The following is a 14079-nucleotide window of genomic DNA, read 5'->3' on the forward strand; positions in this document are numbered from 1 at the left end:
AGCGTGGTGGGCTTTACGGGTCTTTTCCGGGATCCGACTCTGATGGCTCGGATCTTCTGTGTACGAATTGTTCAAGCATTTATTTTTTTCAGCTTTTTGTGCATTTTTATTCTTCTATTTTTGTATAGTTGTGCTGCTGTTGTATTTTAATAGTACAGTAAATAAAGTTATATCCCTTCTCCGTTCCGCCGTTCCGAGGAGATGAGCGTGATGGGCTTTCCGGGATTTTTCCGGGATCCAATTCTGATGGCTTGGCTCATTTTTCCATCTTTTTGTCTGTTTTTGTGCGGTCACTTGTATGTCAATAATATATTGAATAAAGTTCTGTTCTTTCTGCCAAACATTATTAATGCAACCTGGTGCTAGGGCAGATTCTGAACCGGATTGGATTTCTAAAAACAGGTTGGGTGTGATACTTTTTCTATAAATATTGTATGTTTTTCCAATAAATGTAGTTTTTTTGTATTAAATTTTTGGGAAGGAAGTCAGAGCAGGAAGACAGTTTAATTTATTTGTGGGCAAATAATTTTGCAAAATTGTTGCAGCCTGGATCATTGCTTAAATTAAATGATACAAAATTAACTCTAAATATAGATAGATAGATATTTTCTTATTATTACATAATAAACTCATACATGACTCATCATTAAAGTTGTTAGCCTTACAGCTTAATTTATTTAAATTATAAGCTGATTAATTTACTTATTTTTCCAGCATGTAAGAATGAGACCTGCTAAAGAGTCTGAAATAATTTAATGTTATCATGTTTTCGTGCTGCATCGGGCTACAGATAGTGAAAGTTTCACACCTTGATCTCATACTTTAACTTCAAAACAGCCCAATAAAACCCAAAGATATTTCATGCTGCTTAAGTTTTCAATAGCCTGTCTCTCTTCCAAGATAACAATATGAACCACGGGTGGAAATCAGCAGGAACAACTGTATTTTCTGCCTCAGTGTTGGTCTTGAAATTAAACTGATTCACCAGCAGGCGAAGGCCGCAGCGATAAGGTGTTAAAAGGAGAAACGCGTGGCATTTCTTCACAGTGGGTCCATTGTGTGGTCACAGCGGGAAGCCTCCTGCCTGGACGGGCAGATTGAAACTAAAGTTTAAATAACAACAGGAGTCAGGGAGGAGGTGCAGACAGGGAGAGTGAATCACAACCACCGGCTCTCACTTCTTTTATTGGTCGGCGTGTGTGTGTGTGCAAGGTGGGGGTGTTCACATCTATCATTTCTTCATATCAATGTGTGTGTGTGGGGGGTGAAAACGTGTGTGTCCTACCGGGCAAATTTCACAGACAGCCATGGCAACAAGACATGAAACCTGAATTATTCAGAGAAAGGTCTGAAACTTGCAGTCGAGTAAGCACGCACTTAGACGTGTGCTCAGACATGCACAGCTCTTCACCCACATTTCTGCAACAGAAAAACTCAACAAACACGCTGCAATGCGAACAAACTCTCTGTGTCTTCTGGAGAGAGGGAGCGACGTTGTTAAAACTCATCAATTCTGTCAAAATAATAAAGAAGGTGATGATGAGTTTTTGTGTTTTGGTATAGGCTGGGCGATACGGCTCCAAAATAAAATCAGATTTTAAAAAAATGCCAAATCGTAGATGCCAAATATTTTCAAAAACTTGCTTTTATTTCAGCTATACCTTCTGGGAAAATATCTGCACTTAAAGTTGAAATAAATGCAAGCTGTAAAACAAGATTATAAGCCCTGGGCGGGCTGACATCACTCTGAGATGCTTTGTTTGGTTTTTTATGTTGCTCTTTATGTCAGCAATGACAGAATGCAAAACAAACTAAATTGAGCTGAGCCTAAAGAGTACATTAATGGAACCCCCCCCTGATTTTCCAAAGATTAAATCTTCATAAACAGAAAGTCAGACTAATTGATAAAATCAATTTTAACTCATTTTTTGGTGCGTTTTTTCTGTCCAAAAAATCTTGTAAAAATATTTAAAACGACACGTTTAATCCAGAGAATCCAGTAATTATCTGCAGGCTACAATAAACTCAAATCAAGTCAAAGTTTATTTATACAGCACATTTACAACAACCACAGGTGATCAAAGTGCTTCACAACAAACACAACATCACAGGTAGATAAATTATCAAATGAAAAAATAAAATTAAGTTATAGTAGAAATAATAAGACAATTATAAACTTGTGTTAGGGTTTGAATAAAAACCAAAACAATACTTAAACAACAGTTACATAAACTGCACATTATTGGGCTTTCATCATGTTATAATGTTATTCCATCATCTGTTTAGTTGGATCTGCGTTAAAACTGTTTGCAAACTGTCTAAAATTCAGAGATTTTACACACATGTTGGGAAGTCTGGCTTCAGAAGTGGCATTTCCTGGACTGGTTCAGAAAGCCAAGAAGCCTTTGAAGCATGAGAGAGAAAAAGATCTGCTACTGATCTGAAAACTCACGTTTTTCCAGGGTAGCTCATTGCTTTTACCAGAATGTGACAGAGTGAAGCTGCTCGTTGCATCAGATTCTGTTCTGTTCACAATGTTTACTATATGAGTTTTTCTCCTCGCTGGCTTTTTTTCTGTTTTATCTTCAAAGCCTTTTTGTCTTCAAGAATTCAAAAACATAGATTTTTATCATTCTAAAGATGTTTTTTTGTAATGATTCGTCACGCCGAAGTGCCTTGAGGCAGAAGATGCTTGACTGAGGACTTACCGAATCGTTGATGCTTCTGAACGGAACGTATTTTAATGTTCCCTGCAACATCAGCGCTGAAACAAGTTCAACTGGGTCTTTAATAGAAAACATTTCTATCATCTTTTTACATGTTTTACGCACTTCAGAGCACTTTAGAGCTCCTTCAGTGACGGACATGCTGCATCCGAGGTGCACAAAAAAGCGTCATCACAGATCCTTCCTCCCCTTATTTTATAACCATTTATACATTTATAGCTGTCACTCCTCCCAACAAACATGTTTACATCCCTGCTGACGCTAAAGAAATAACAAATAAAATGATGATATGGTCATCATATTACAAGAATGAGCTCGTTCGAGAGTAAAGTCAATATATTACGACTCTATTCTCATGCAACTTTATTCTTGTAATTTTATTTAATTTTATTTCCTTAGAGTAGTCCTAATACTCAGTTGGACATTATTACCGTTATTTCCACTTATGCTAGAAGGTTATGAATCATCCTGAAAGAAAAATGTGTTATTTAAAGTTTTAAATTAACATAACAGCCATCGCTACAACGTGTTTGTTTGGATCCCCATTAGCCATTACCGTAACAATGGCTTCTCCTGGGGTCCACCTCATAAAAAAACAACATTTAATATAGAAACAGTTACATGAATGCACAAATATAACACTTCATGTAATAAAATAATTAAACTGTATTGGAAACAGCATATTTTCATAAATGTACAATTATAAAACTGTATAGTAAAATAATTAAGCAGATCTCTTTTAAAAGCATTTGTTTTATGTTTTTATTCTTCTAAAAACAAATCTTTTGTTCAGCCTTCCTGCTGCATGGTGAAAGAGTAAAACATTGCGCAACGTTTGGCTAAATAACAGTTGATTATATAAAACAATCGGTATCTTACATACTACAATATTTCTATTTTTAAACAAGCATAAGAAGCCATTTAAATGAGAGGTATTTAATGTTCTCTCCACCAGAGGGAGCTGGTGGTCAGTTTGCGTTTTATTTTTTGCGGTGTTTGGGAGACAATGAGGCAGACCAGACCTCTCTGTGTAAATCTCCATTAAAATAAGAAGCTTTCCCTGCTTGTGTGTGTGTTGTCTTTATCACTCCGTGCATGAGCGTCCTCTGTTTGCACCTCCGTGACTTACTGTGATTTATGTGCGCACAACGAGGATTGATATGTGTGCACATGCAGGTTTACACCCTGCACAGCTGAAAATGGTCCATCCACATTCCTAACTGTTGCACAAACACGGGCGGCAGTTTTGCTCTGCCGCCACTAGATGGCGGTACGTTACTTAATGTGTGCCTCACATCTACCGTGAGAACCAAACAGAAAATTTATGTCATTCAAAACATTTTGGCACGTTTGCAAGAGATAATTCAGCTGTAAATAAATAAAAGACTGCAGTGAAAGCAAATGGTAGTCCTCTGGTCATCGGCATTGTCCTTGGATTGGTGCTCTAAGGGGGGGAAGCTATAATCAGCTCTCAGCCTGGACGCCCACATGAGTGATTTTCTCCAAAACAACCCTGACAATAATCCTGCAGTGTTGTGGAGACAGCTCCAGACTCCAGTAAAAGCTGTCAGCGGCTGCACGCCAAAGTCTCAGGAATCTGATCAAGTTTTTATTGCTACTGTGGACAGAGTCAGCCCTCTCCCATTGAAACCAGAGCATGCACTGGATATGTGTGTGTGCGGCTAGAGAGGGCAGTGTGTGGAGGACACAGTGAGCATGTCTGTCTTTTTTTTTTTTCTTAACACAATGTGTCTTTGTGAGTCCTTGGCGTTGCGTTGGAGAGAAAAATTTGTCCGTTTGCTGGACAGAGAGAAAGAGAGAGGAAGGAAAGATGAGTGGATGGAAGTTTTTTCCTCTCAAACATCTGTTCATTTCTGCTCCTCCGACCTTTACCTTTGCTCTGTTTTCTTTTATTATTATTATTATTGCAAGCTGCGTCTTGACTTCTCTTTTTGTTTTATGTCCAGCCAGAAAGTTGGTTGTTGACTTCCTTGTTGTGCAAAATGCCTCGACACATTCCTGCGTTGTGACCGGTTCCAGTAAAGAAACCGCATTCGCTTTCTTTTCAGAAATCCCTTTCACTTTTCTCTGTGCTGCTCACTTCTGGTCTGATCTGTTTCCAAAAAACAAAGACGAAAAAACAATAGAATAGATTGCGAAAAGCTTCTGCACCTTGCAGATGTAACTTTATGTGTTAGAGAAGCAGCAAATTTCACAATGGCTCAAAATAGCGGTTAATAAAATGATAAGCAATCATTTCAAGTTTCAAGAAAACGTCTGCGGTATTAACCTCAACCTCATAAACTATGAAGAAGTTGTCCTGACTTCAGTCAGTAAAAACTGAGCAAAAGTACTTATTTTCCCCACTTAGTTGTGGATCTCTGCAGCTCTTCTTCAGTTACCATTGGCCTCTCTGTAGTTGTTCTCTAATATAACACTGTTTTAAGAATATCTCTGTGTTTTATTCTCCAGCTGGTTGAAAAACTAAGTCCCCTAAACTATCTGTTCTTGTTTCAAGAGAAGACCTTCATCTTTAACACCATAAATCTGCTGCCAGGGTAAACTCAAACACATTTGATTTGCAGTGCTAATAATGTCATGTGGAAGTTTTAAACAGAGATTTCATTTCTGCAAACCAGCAATATGTTGAGTTTTGGTGTCCGGGTAGAAATAGAGAGGCTGTAAATATGTAACATTTACAACCTTTTCAACCGAAATCCACATTTTGCACCTTTTCGTACTTTCATTTGGATTTCTACTGCTTCTAAAAACAACCCAAGCTATTGAAAGAGGCAATAAGAAAATGTTTTGAGCCGTTTCAAAAACCTCCGGATTACTGGAGCGTACTGCGCCGTTACCTAGCAACCCCAGCGAAGCCCAACCGTTACCTAGCAACCCACGCTGAGCTCCAGCACATTTGGTCAGCTGGTTTTACCGCACTGTACAATGGCTGCTGGAAAACACAAGAATTTTGTTGTTGACTTTCCATTTAAGAGCTTCTGCTTTTCAAAGATCTACAGTTGTATAATTGCGCATCTGTTTGCAATTATTTTCAGAGCGAGTGTAAATGTTGAGGTAGGGGGCGTGGCCAGCAGCAGCTTATTTGCATTTAAAGTGACAAGACGCTCTAAAACAGCTCATTACTCTGGTCAACAACCAAAACATTGTCTGGGGTTTTTCAACTGTTTTAGGGTCATTTTGATTTACTGAAACCAAAAATCACATTGGTTTTGATCATCAGGCCAACATTCTGGACAATGGATGAAACATCAGCATCAAAATGCATCACTTGTTTTCACATACGGGTCGGTTTCCTGAGAATCTGGGATCAATGAGTGACGATGAGGAGAGGTGAAGACGTAATGTTCAATTTACAGGTATCAGTGTTTATTATTCAATTTACAGAAATCCAAGTTTGTAAAAATTAATTAATTCATTCATTCATTCATTCTGCTAGAAAACTTTTTTTCCCCCCTAAAACCTTTTTCTGGTTGATAAATATTAACGTAACTGAACTGATAATGTCACTAAAATGTAATCAATTTAATCAGAAGATCAGATTTACCCGAATCAAATTAGAATAAAAACCTGACCTGATTTAGAAAAATGGATGTCATCTCTGGTTCAGCGGTGCAAAATATTTTGAATTCAGTTGAAGAAACATGGACAACTTCCAAAAAATATGTTATTAAAGGAGATGAAAATACGCAGAACAGAATAAAATCTCATCATCTAAGAACGATTTTGAGCAAAAAATGTAATGAACATGTTTTGTATAGACCATAGACTCATCCTAACCTGTCCAGGGAAGCATAATATGTCCTCTTTAAATCCAATGGGCAGATAAAATAATGTTTGGCAGCTTGAGTCCATATTTTAGAGGCCTGCGGGTTTCTCTGTGACGGGCCAGAAACAGGTGCCTGCACTTCAGATCCAGCTGACAACACACCATGGTTTGGTCAAAACACATAAAGTGGAAAATGTTTTTTTTATGTGTATTTATGACAGAGTGGAGTTGAGGGGGGTGCAGCTGTGTGTGCATCTGATTATAAACCAGTGAAACACAATATTCCTGCCAATGTGTGTGCGCATGCTGCAGAGTTGTAAATATGCATTTGCTGTGGTGTGTGTGTGTGTGTGTTGGGTTACGATCTGGTTAATTAACAGTGTGCCTGGCTTTTGTTACGTCCTGGATTCAATTTCTGGGGCTCAGATGAACCCAAACACGCTTTACAGATTAGAATACGCTGCAGTTTGTTTGCTCTCTCCTCGATTTCGTCGTCCCCTGCATGTTCAGGGAAACACAAACAGAAAGTATGTCCATCAGTCATTCAGTCAGCAGGCTGCAGCATAGCAAACATTCCTGCCTGGTGGAGTTAAGGAGCAGGGGAACAGCCACGGGTGCAGGACCTTCTGAGATGTTGCTCGGCAGCTGGATTTGGTCGGGATCAGAATGCGGGTCCTTTGTTCACACGATCCGCAGCAGGCGACCGGGAGGAAAAGTTGCTCTCTGGTTTCGTTTACTGTAAAGTCAATTCAATGCAGATTTGCAGTTTATTATGCAGCTTCTTCATGTCGCAGAGGGAATTATTTCCCTCCAGGCCTGTCAGATCAACACTGTGAAAATTATTGTGAATCTTTAAAAAACTTTGGTCAGGTGCAAGCATGTTTCATCAACCAAGCAATCTGTCACTATCAGCAAACTCAAAGACGTAGGTAATATAGAGATTTATTTCAGCTCCCTGCTGTGAACACTGTGAGTTTTGGCCCAGCTATTAGATATTAGCTTGGCCATTGGCTTTCTTTCTGTATGATTCCAGTCATTTTACAGCTCTTCTGGGATTTCTCCCATTAACTCAGATTCCCTCTGGTAAAATTTCTACCGGGCCAATCAGAGAACACAAGGAGAAGTTGCGAACAATGAGGTCGATTTTCTGTGCTGTGAAGTGGCTACATTCACATTCGCTCCATTTAATCCACTGTAATCGAACTTTAGTTTGTCTAGAAAGTCTGTTCACTTGGAGAGCTGTGAGCGTGCAATCAACCAAAGAAGTGAACCTACAAACTTTGGCCTGGGTTTGGTTAAAGTGAACTCCGGTGTAGTTCGAATACATGTGTGAGCGCTAAACGAACCACAGACAGCTCCAAAAGCAGGAAGTGAACTACAGAGCAGGGCATTCTGGGTAAATACAACAAAAACAAACGCGCTAGTCTAGTGCTAGCTGGAGAAATTACTTACAGTCTTTTACCAAAGACAAGAAAGAAATCCTACAACCGCTAAAATCTGACACCACTCCATTTTCGTTTATATTTTGTGAAGAAATAGGTTGCGCTCATGTCTTCTTTAGAGGTTTTTGTGTTGTTTCCTTCAGTGGTTCTTGGTGCAGCGCCCCCACAGGTGAGGAGGGGAACAGCTTTTAAATAGTTTTGGTTTGTTTGACACAGTGCAGTGTGAAAACGAACTGCACCAACAGAAAATGTAACAAATGTTTCACTTTTGTGCCCCAATCCAACCGGGTCTACCAGACTACTAGGTGTGATAACAGAATTAGAATCATAGTCTGCCTGCATTTTAGAAATGGCAGCGGAGAAAGTGAACGAAGCTGCCAAATATTGAACTGACATTAGCTTCATTTCCATTGAATTATTTTATGGGAATATTCAAATTTAATAAAGGATGAGGCACAGTTTGTAACTTTTATTTAAAAAATGTTTTTTACATGTTTGTTAAAACTCTCATCATGTTTGTTATCAGACAGATAATCTGTGAAAAGCTCCATCTCCTCCCTGAAGGCATCTGAAAAAAATGCAACATCCCAACCAAAAACAACCAATCAGAGCCAGGAGGCGGGTCTTAGCGCTGTCAATCATGCTACTAAATGTGACGGGGAAAGAACTTATGATTACAGGAAATATCGTTTATTGGTCCTTCATTGGTGGCCATGCTAAGTAGCTGTAGCATTTACAACAGACTGTGCTAACTGCAGCGCCAGAGAGCAAGGAGAGGATGAGCAGCGCCACACAGAGGGTGATTGACAGCGCTAAGACCCTTCACCTGGCTCTGATTGGTTGTTTCTTAGTACTGGGAAAAAGAGAGGAGATCGATTTTTTTCACCTTTTATGTCTCATACTTTACTCTAAAATAACGTTTAACAAATTAATAAAAGTAACTCTGCAGCTTCAACCATCTGAAACATTTACGTGACAAAAAGAGACAAGTTAAGGAAGTTTGGAGAACTAACTGTTGGTCAAGACCGCTTTTTTGCACAATCTTGCACATTGCACAGCCGTTTCAGTCTCACGTCCTCATTGCTTTAACACTGTAGAGACACAAAGCAGCAGAGGAACTAATTTAAACACACCCATTTCACGCAAACTCCGACTCCCCTCTCGCTTCTCTCATTTCTCTGTCACTCAGCGCTATCTGAAGCCGCCCTCCTCCTCTCCCTCTACAGCTCCTCTTTCAAAAAAACAAAAAAAAACTCTCTCTCTTTCTGTTTTTTTCCTCACAGAAAACATGCTGGTAGGAGAGGAGGAGGAGGAGAGAAGAAGAAGAAACGCCTCAGAGGCGACAAGAGAGTAAGGAAGCGGGGAAAGTTGTGAGAGGCGACCAGATGGACCGGAGGAGGAAACGCGGGTCTCCAATGCGCTTTTAGGAGGGATCAATAAACAAATAGATGAATCAAAGCTGGTGATTGAAAGAAGACGGGGCGCGTCACCGCGGGTGCGTGGACGCGGACGTTAACAAGACAGCAGCGGCTGTGGGTCCCGTCTCCGTGTGGATCTGGCTCCTCATGCGCCGCGGCAACTTTTAGGGGGCCTCCGAGAGGAAAAAAGGAGGCGAAGAAGAAGCTTTGGAGGAAGGAAGAAGCTGATCGATAAGCTCCCGGGGAGTCCCGCGAGCGCAAGCCGGGGTTTAAGGCGTTGGCACCCGGGCAGGGGAGTCCCTCGTCATGGCTGGGGCCAAGCCGGGAGTCCACGCGTTGCAACTGAAACCCGTGATCGTCCACGAAGAGCTGAAGAAGGGGAGCAAGTTCATCAGATGGGAAGAGGTGAGGTGCTTTCTGCTGAATCTGCGCTTTCAAACGCAGAAATTAGTGATCAGCGTGTGTATGTTTTTCATAACTAACAGCGCAGGTGTGCGTGGACCGTGTCCTGAACAGAGGAGCTCACTGTACTGAAAGTGTGTTAATGTGATACTCTGCCTTAAAGAAAGAGAAAGAAAGTCCCTTATAGTTGCCAGCAGAGTTTTAAATGCGCCGTTTTGTGTTGACTTCTAGTCGAGCCGGTTTTCCATCACCTTTACGTAACTTCCCCCAACTTCTGCGTCCCCGGAGCACCTGTCTCAGCAGGACGCGTTTGAGGGGCGTGGGGCAAATCACGCTCAGGATCTCACCTGAAAATATCATTAAGCTTTTTGGATGGTATTTTCGGAGTCTTTTCGTGCGTCCGCAGATGTGGACTTCTCTGTTTTACCTTCCGTGTGTTTATCTTCGTGTCTGGATAGCCTGACACGCACTGTCAGTGTCAGCGAGTGACTGTTGCAGTCTTGGTGACTGGTCGGACCCATTAATGATTAACTCAGAGGCTCAAGCTGCAGGCTTCCTGCAAAGTGTTTGTCTCTGCGTTCAGTTGTGACCATAAACGTTTTGGCTCAGAGGGGAATGCTGCTCTATTTGCGCTCTGATTATGATCATGTCTCACAGATACATCAGGTTTGGTCACCTGCAGGAGTTCAAACCTGTCAGATTTAAATATGTACTGTCAGAAACTGAGCAGAACATGTTGTGTTAACGTTTTCCATGTTATTCATAACTTTTAACTTAAATGTAATCATATTTTCAAATAAAATAAAAAGTTGTATCTGATTCAGGGCAGCGTTTAAATTTCTGTCACCTCCTCAGATTTTACAACATCATAATAATAATTGTAATCATGTTTTTTCCAACTTCAGAAAGTGAGTGTTTTGTATTTCCGTCTTAATAGACAGAAAGCTGATGTTCTGGAAAAATAAGCTAAAATTCAGCATTATTTTTGTGTGACAGTTTTACAGCTATAAAATATTTAAAAAAACAGACGGGCCAATTATAATTATGGCTATAAGAGGGTTAAAGTTCATGTTGTAAGTTTATAATTTGGAATAGAAACAGAGCAATTTGTGTGTTTCCTTCATAAGTTCAGAATTTGTTGCTTAAGAAATTCAACAAGTTCACCCTAAAAGCTCCATTTGCTTGTAGGCTTGTAAACAAATTTTCACCACTTTAAAAGAACATGCAGTGGTTTTTCCACCACTTTTAAAAGTTTGTAGTGTGGAACATAATTTCCGTCACTTTAAAAGTTCGTAAATTGGTCCATGTGGTTCTATCTCTATTTAAAGTTCTCAGAGTGGAACATGCAGTAGATTATTTAAAAGTTTATAGAGTGGAATATATTGTTGAATTTCCATTCCTGTTTAATAGTTTTCTGTGAGGAACGTCGGTTGTTTTCCGTCACTTTTTCACATGAAAATTAGTAAAGTTTTGTCCCGTTAGCAGTTCAGATGATGAGAAAATGTTTCTATCATTTGGTCAGAAGTTGGGTAGTTTTCTGGAAGTGAAACTTTTGTTTGGATTTCATCAATTTAAATGTTCAGAAAGTGAAAATGACGATGATATCTCCGTCACTTTTTCAGACGACCAGAGGTATTTCTGTCACTATGACAGCAGTTCAGAAAATGGACAGATGCTGATATTTAAATCATTTTTATCCCTTTGCTTGTATATTGTTGTCACTTTTTGAGCGCCGTCTGCTTGAAGCTTTGTCTCATCTCTGTAATATTGACCACAGACTAATGAACAGCAATGAACGGTGATCCAAATCAGCAACAATCTTACTGAGGCAAAAGCTTGGTCCAGATATTTTAACAAAGATTTAACCGAATTATAAGACAAAAAAGCACATTGTCATGTCATCGTGTGCATCGTATCGTCTTCCAGAGAAGGGTTTTTTCTTTCAACTGTGACTGAAATGTGCTTTTATACTTCCTTTGCTTCTCCAACTCTTCCAGTTTCTCTCGGAGGGAATTCACAGGAAATGCTTCTGCTGCTGATTAACTGTGTGAACATTCGAAAACGCGTACAAAACGCCTCCCTGCCCGTCGTTTAGCGTCTCCGTTTCACTGCTTCATGTCCCTCTAAAGAGGCAGCAAACGGAGGAGAGGAAACAAAAGCACAATGCTCTTTACTCATGATTGTCACTATTTGTTGAAGCGCAGAAAAACAGCCAGACCTTGTGTCTTTTCACCAGGTCTTTTGATTATTTCTGGGGTTTTGGAGCATCTTTTTGTGTTTTTTTTGTCTGTTATTTTATTATAATTGTTTGATCACATGAATATGGCTCCTTCAGAAAGGATCAAACCAAACCTGTGGAGCTCCTCAGTGTGATTCTTGATCATTTTTCTTTCTTTCTTTTTATTTTTATGATTTCAAACAAGGAAATACACCAGCAAGTGTTCCTCATATTTATTCAAACGTGGTAAGCTAATTTACAAATAGAAACCCATGACATCATCATAGGTTTAATATCGCCAATAATTCAATGTTGTTGCTAAAACAAAATCATCTTCAACTTCAATCTGAATTTTGTTTATACTCATAAATATCCTTAAATAATACAGCTCACATCTATTAGTTTTATATAAAGTACAATGTTGGCAAAAAACACATTTATTAAAAAAAATAAAAATCTTTGCCCTCTGTTAGCCTCCCAAAGAAATTGGCGCCCTGGGCTACTGCCAGATTACACCTTTCTATAGTCCAGATTACATCCTGTGTTCTCTGACAGGTAATCTATTAGATATTGGCACAAAGTTTGGTTACTTGGGTTTAGGGATTTGTTAAAATGTGATAAGAACTGGTGTCCAGACAAGGTGCCTTGGGGAACTCCTGTCTGTTTACGTCTAGTCCCCTCAGTTTGTCTCTGTTTACATGGATCTGTGTTTTTAAACTTCAACTTTCTCAGAGATAAAGTTGAGATTATCTCTGATAATCTCAACTTTTGGTTGCATTTTCCCGTTTTTGTTTTTGTTTTTAATATTTTCACTGTCTGTAAAATTCACTGCAGAGTTTCCCAACGGCCTTCAGGCTGTGAGACGAACAGAAAGACACCCTGACTCATGCAAGGACGGGGGAGGAGGAGCAGGAATGCATTCCAAATTGACTCTTTCTTTCGTGTTTTGGCTCGCGTACACATGTGCTCATATGTGTTTGTGCACGCCTGGTCTTCGTTTCTTCTTTTTTTTTTTACTGGTTGTGTGTTGAATGACTTCCTGTTTGAACTTGTTGTGAGGCTCCAGAGCCAAACCATTTTTTCCCCTTGATTCTGTCGCGCTGCTCCAGCCCGGCCCAGTGCAGCCCGGCCGCAATTCAATTTAGGCAGATTCCGACTGGAATACAGTTAAAATTCCTCCCAAACAACCAATTAAGCGAGGAGCTTCAGACTGCTTGTCTGCAGCGCAGCTTCAGAGATCCGTCAGTGATTTGGAAGTGAGGTTACGCTGAACTCTGGGATTTCTTTAATTTTAGCGAATTACTCAAGAAGCACAAAATTTTGCTTATTTTTTGTACAATAAAACTTTTCTACCTGTTTTTTTTTTTTTTTTTGGTTTGACCAGATGAGAAAAGTTGTGTAGCTGATTAGTTTATCCAGTTTAATGTAGTTACTTTAATCTGGACCTGTACTCACCGTCACATGGAATCACATGTTACCTTTTGGAAATCGGACATCCTTTTAACGTCCTGGCTTCTTTTCATATTCATGTTTAGCTAAATTAGGCATGGAAGACCATAAAAACACACATTTCAGGCTTGTAGGTTTTGTGGATACTGAATCAATCCTACAAGCCACCCTGCATTTCGCTTCAAACTTTAATTTTCAGCCAGAAATTATCCTCTTTTTTCTTTATGTCAGTATTTCTGTGTGAAACCAAACTGAAAAACATGCACTGTTTTCTCCAATATATAGGCTTTTGCTTTTCTAATTTCCATCATTCAGTCTGAAAGCCTCTTTTTCTTTTTTTATACAAACAAGCCTGTTTTAGTGGTGCAGACACATGCGTAATCTGGGCCATTTTCTGTTTGTCTCTTAGCGGGTTTTAATCTAAATTACTTGGAGGTCTGCTCAGCTGCAGGGCAGATGGTAATGTAGCTTGTTAAACCCAGCTGCTACAAGTTTAGGTATACTTTTCATTTTTTATGTCTTGCTTCTTTTGAAAGGATTGCAGAGAAGATTGATATTCTCTCTTGTTTGTAAACAAGTAGCTACAATAGCTTGACATGGAGATCAAACACCAGGAAATTGCTGTGTGACATGAAAA

General features: G+C 39.6%; 1 protein-coding gene across 1 annotated transcript in view; it reads left to right on the forward strand.

Annotated features, from left to right (window-relative positions):
* The first annotated feature begins 9231 nt into the window (after positions 1-9231).
* Positions 9232-14079, forward strand: part of plcb3 (phospholipase C, beta 3 (phosphatidylinositol-specific)) — a 64875-nt gene continuing 60027 nt past the window's right edge. Inside the window, exon 1 of the mRNA XM_028038408.1 lies at positions 9232-9778. Within this exon, the coding sequence (XP_027894209.1) occupies positions 9680-9778 (99 nt within the window). The 5' untranslated portion in view covers positions 9232-9679. The remainder of the gene's footprint in view (positions 9779-14079) is intronic.

Source organism: Xiphophorus couchianus, chromosome 14 (genome assembly GCF_001444195.1).
Source record: "Xiphophorus couchianus chromosome 14, X_couchianus-1.0, whole genome shotgun sequence".
NCBI lineage: Eukaryota > Metazoa > Chordata > Actinopteri > Cyprinodontiformes > Poeciliidae > Xiphophorus > Xiphophorus couchianus.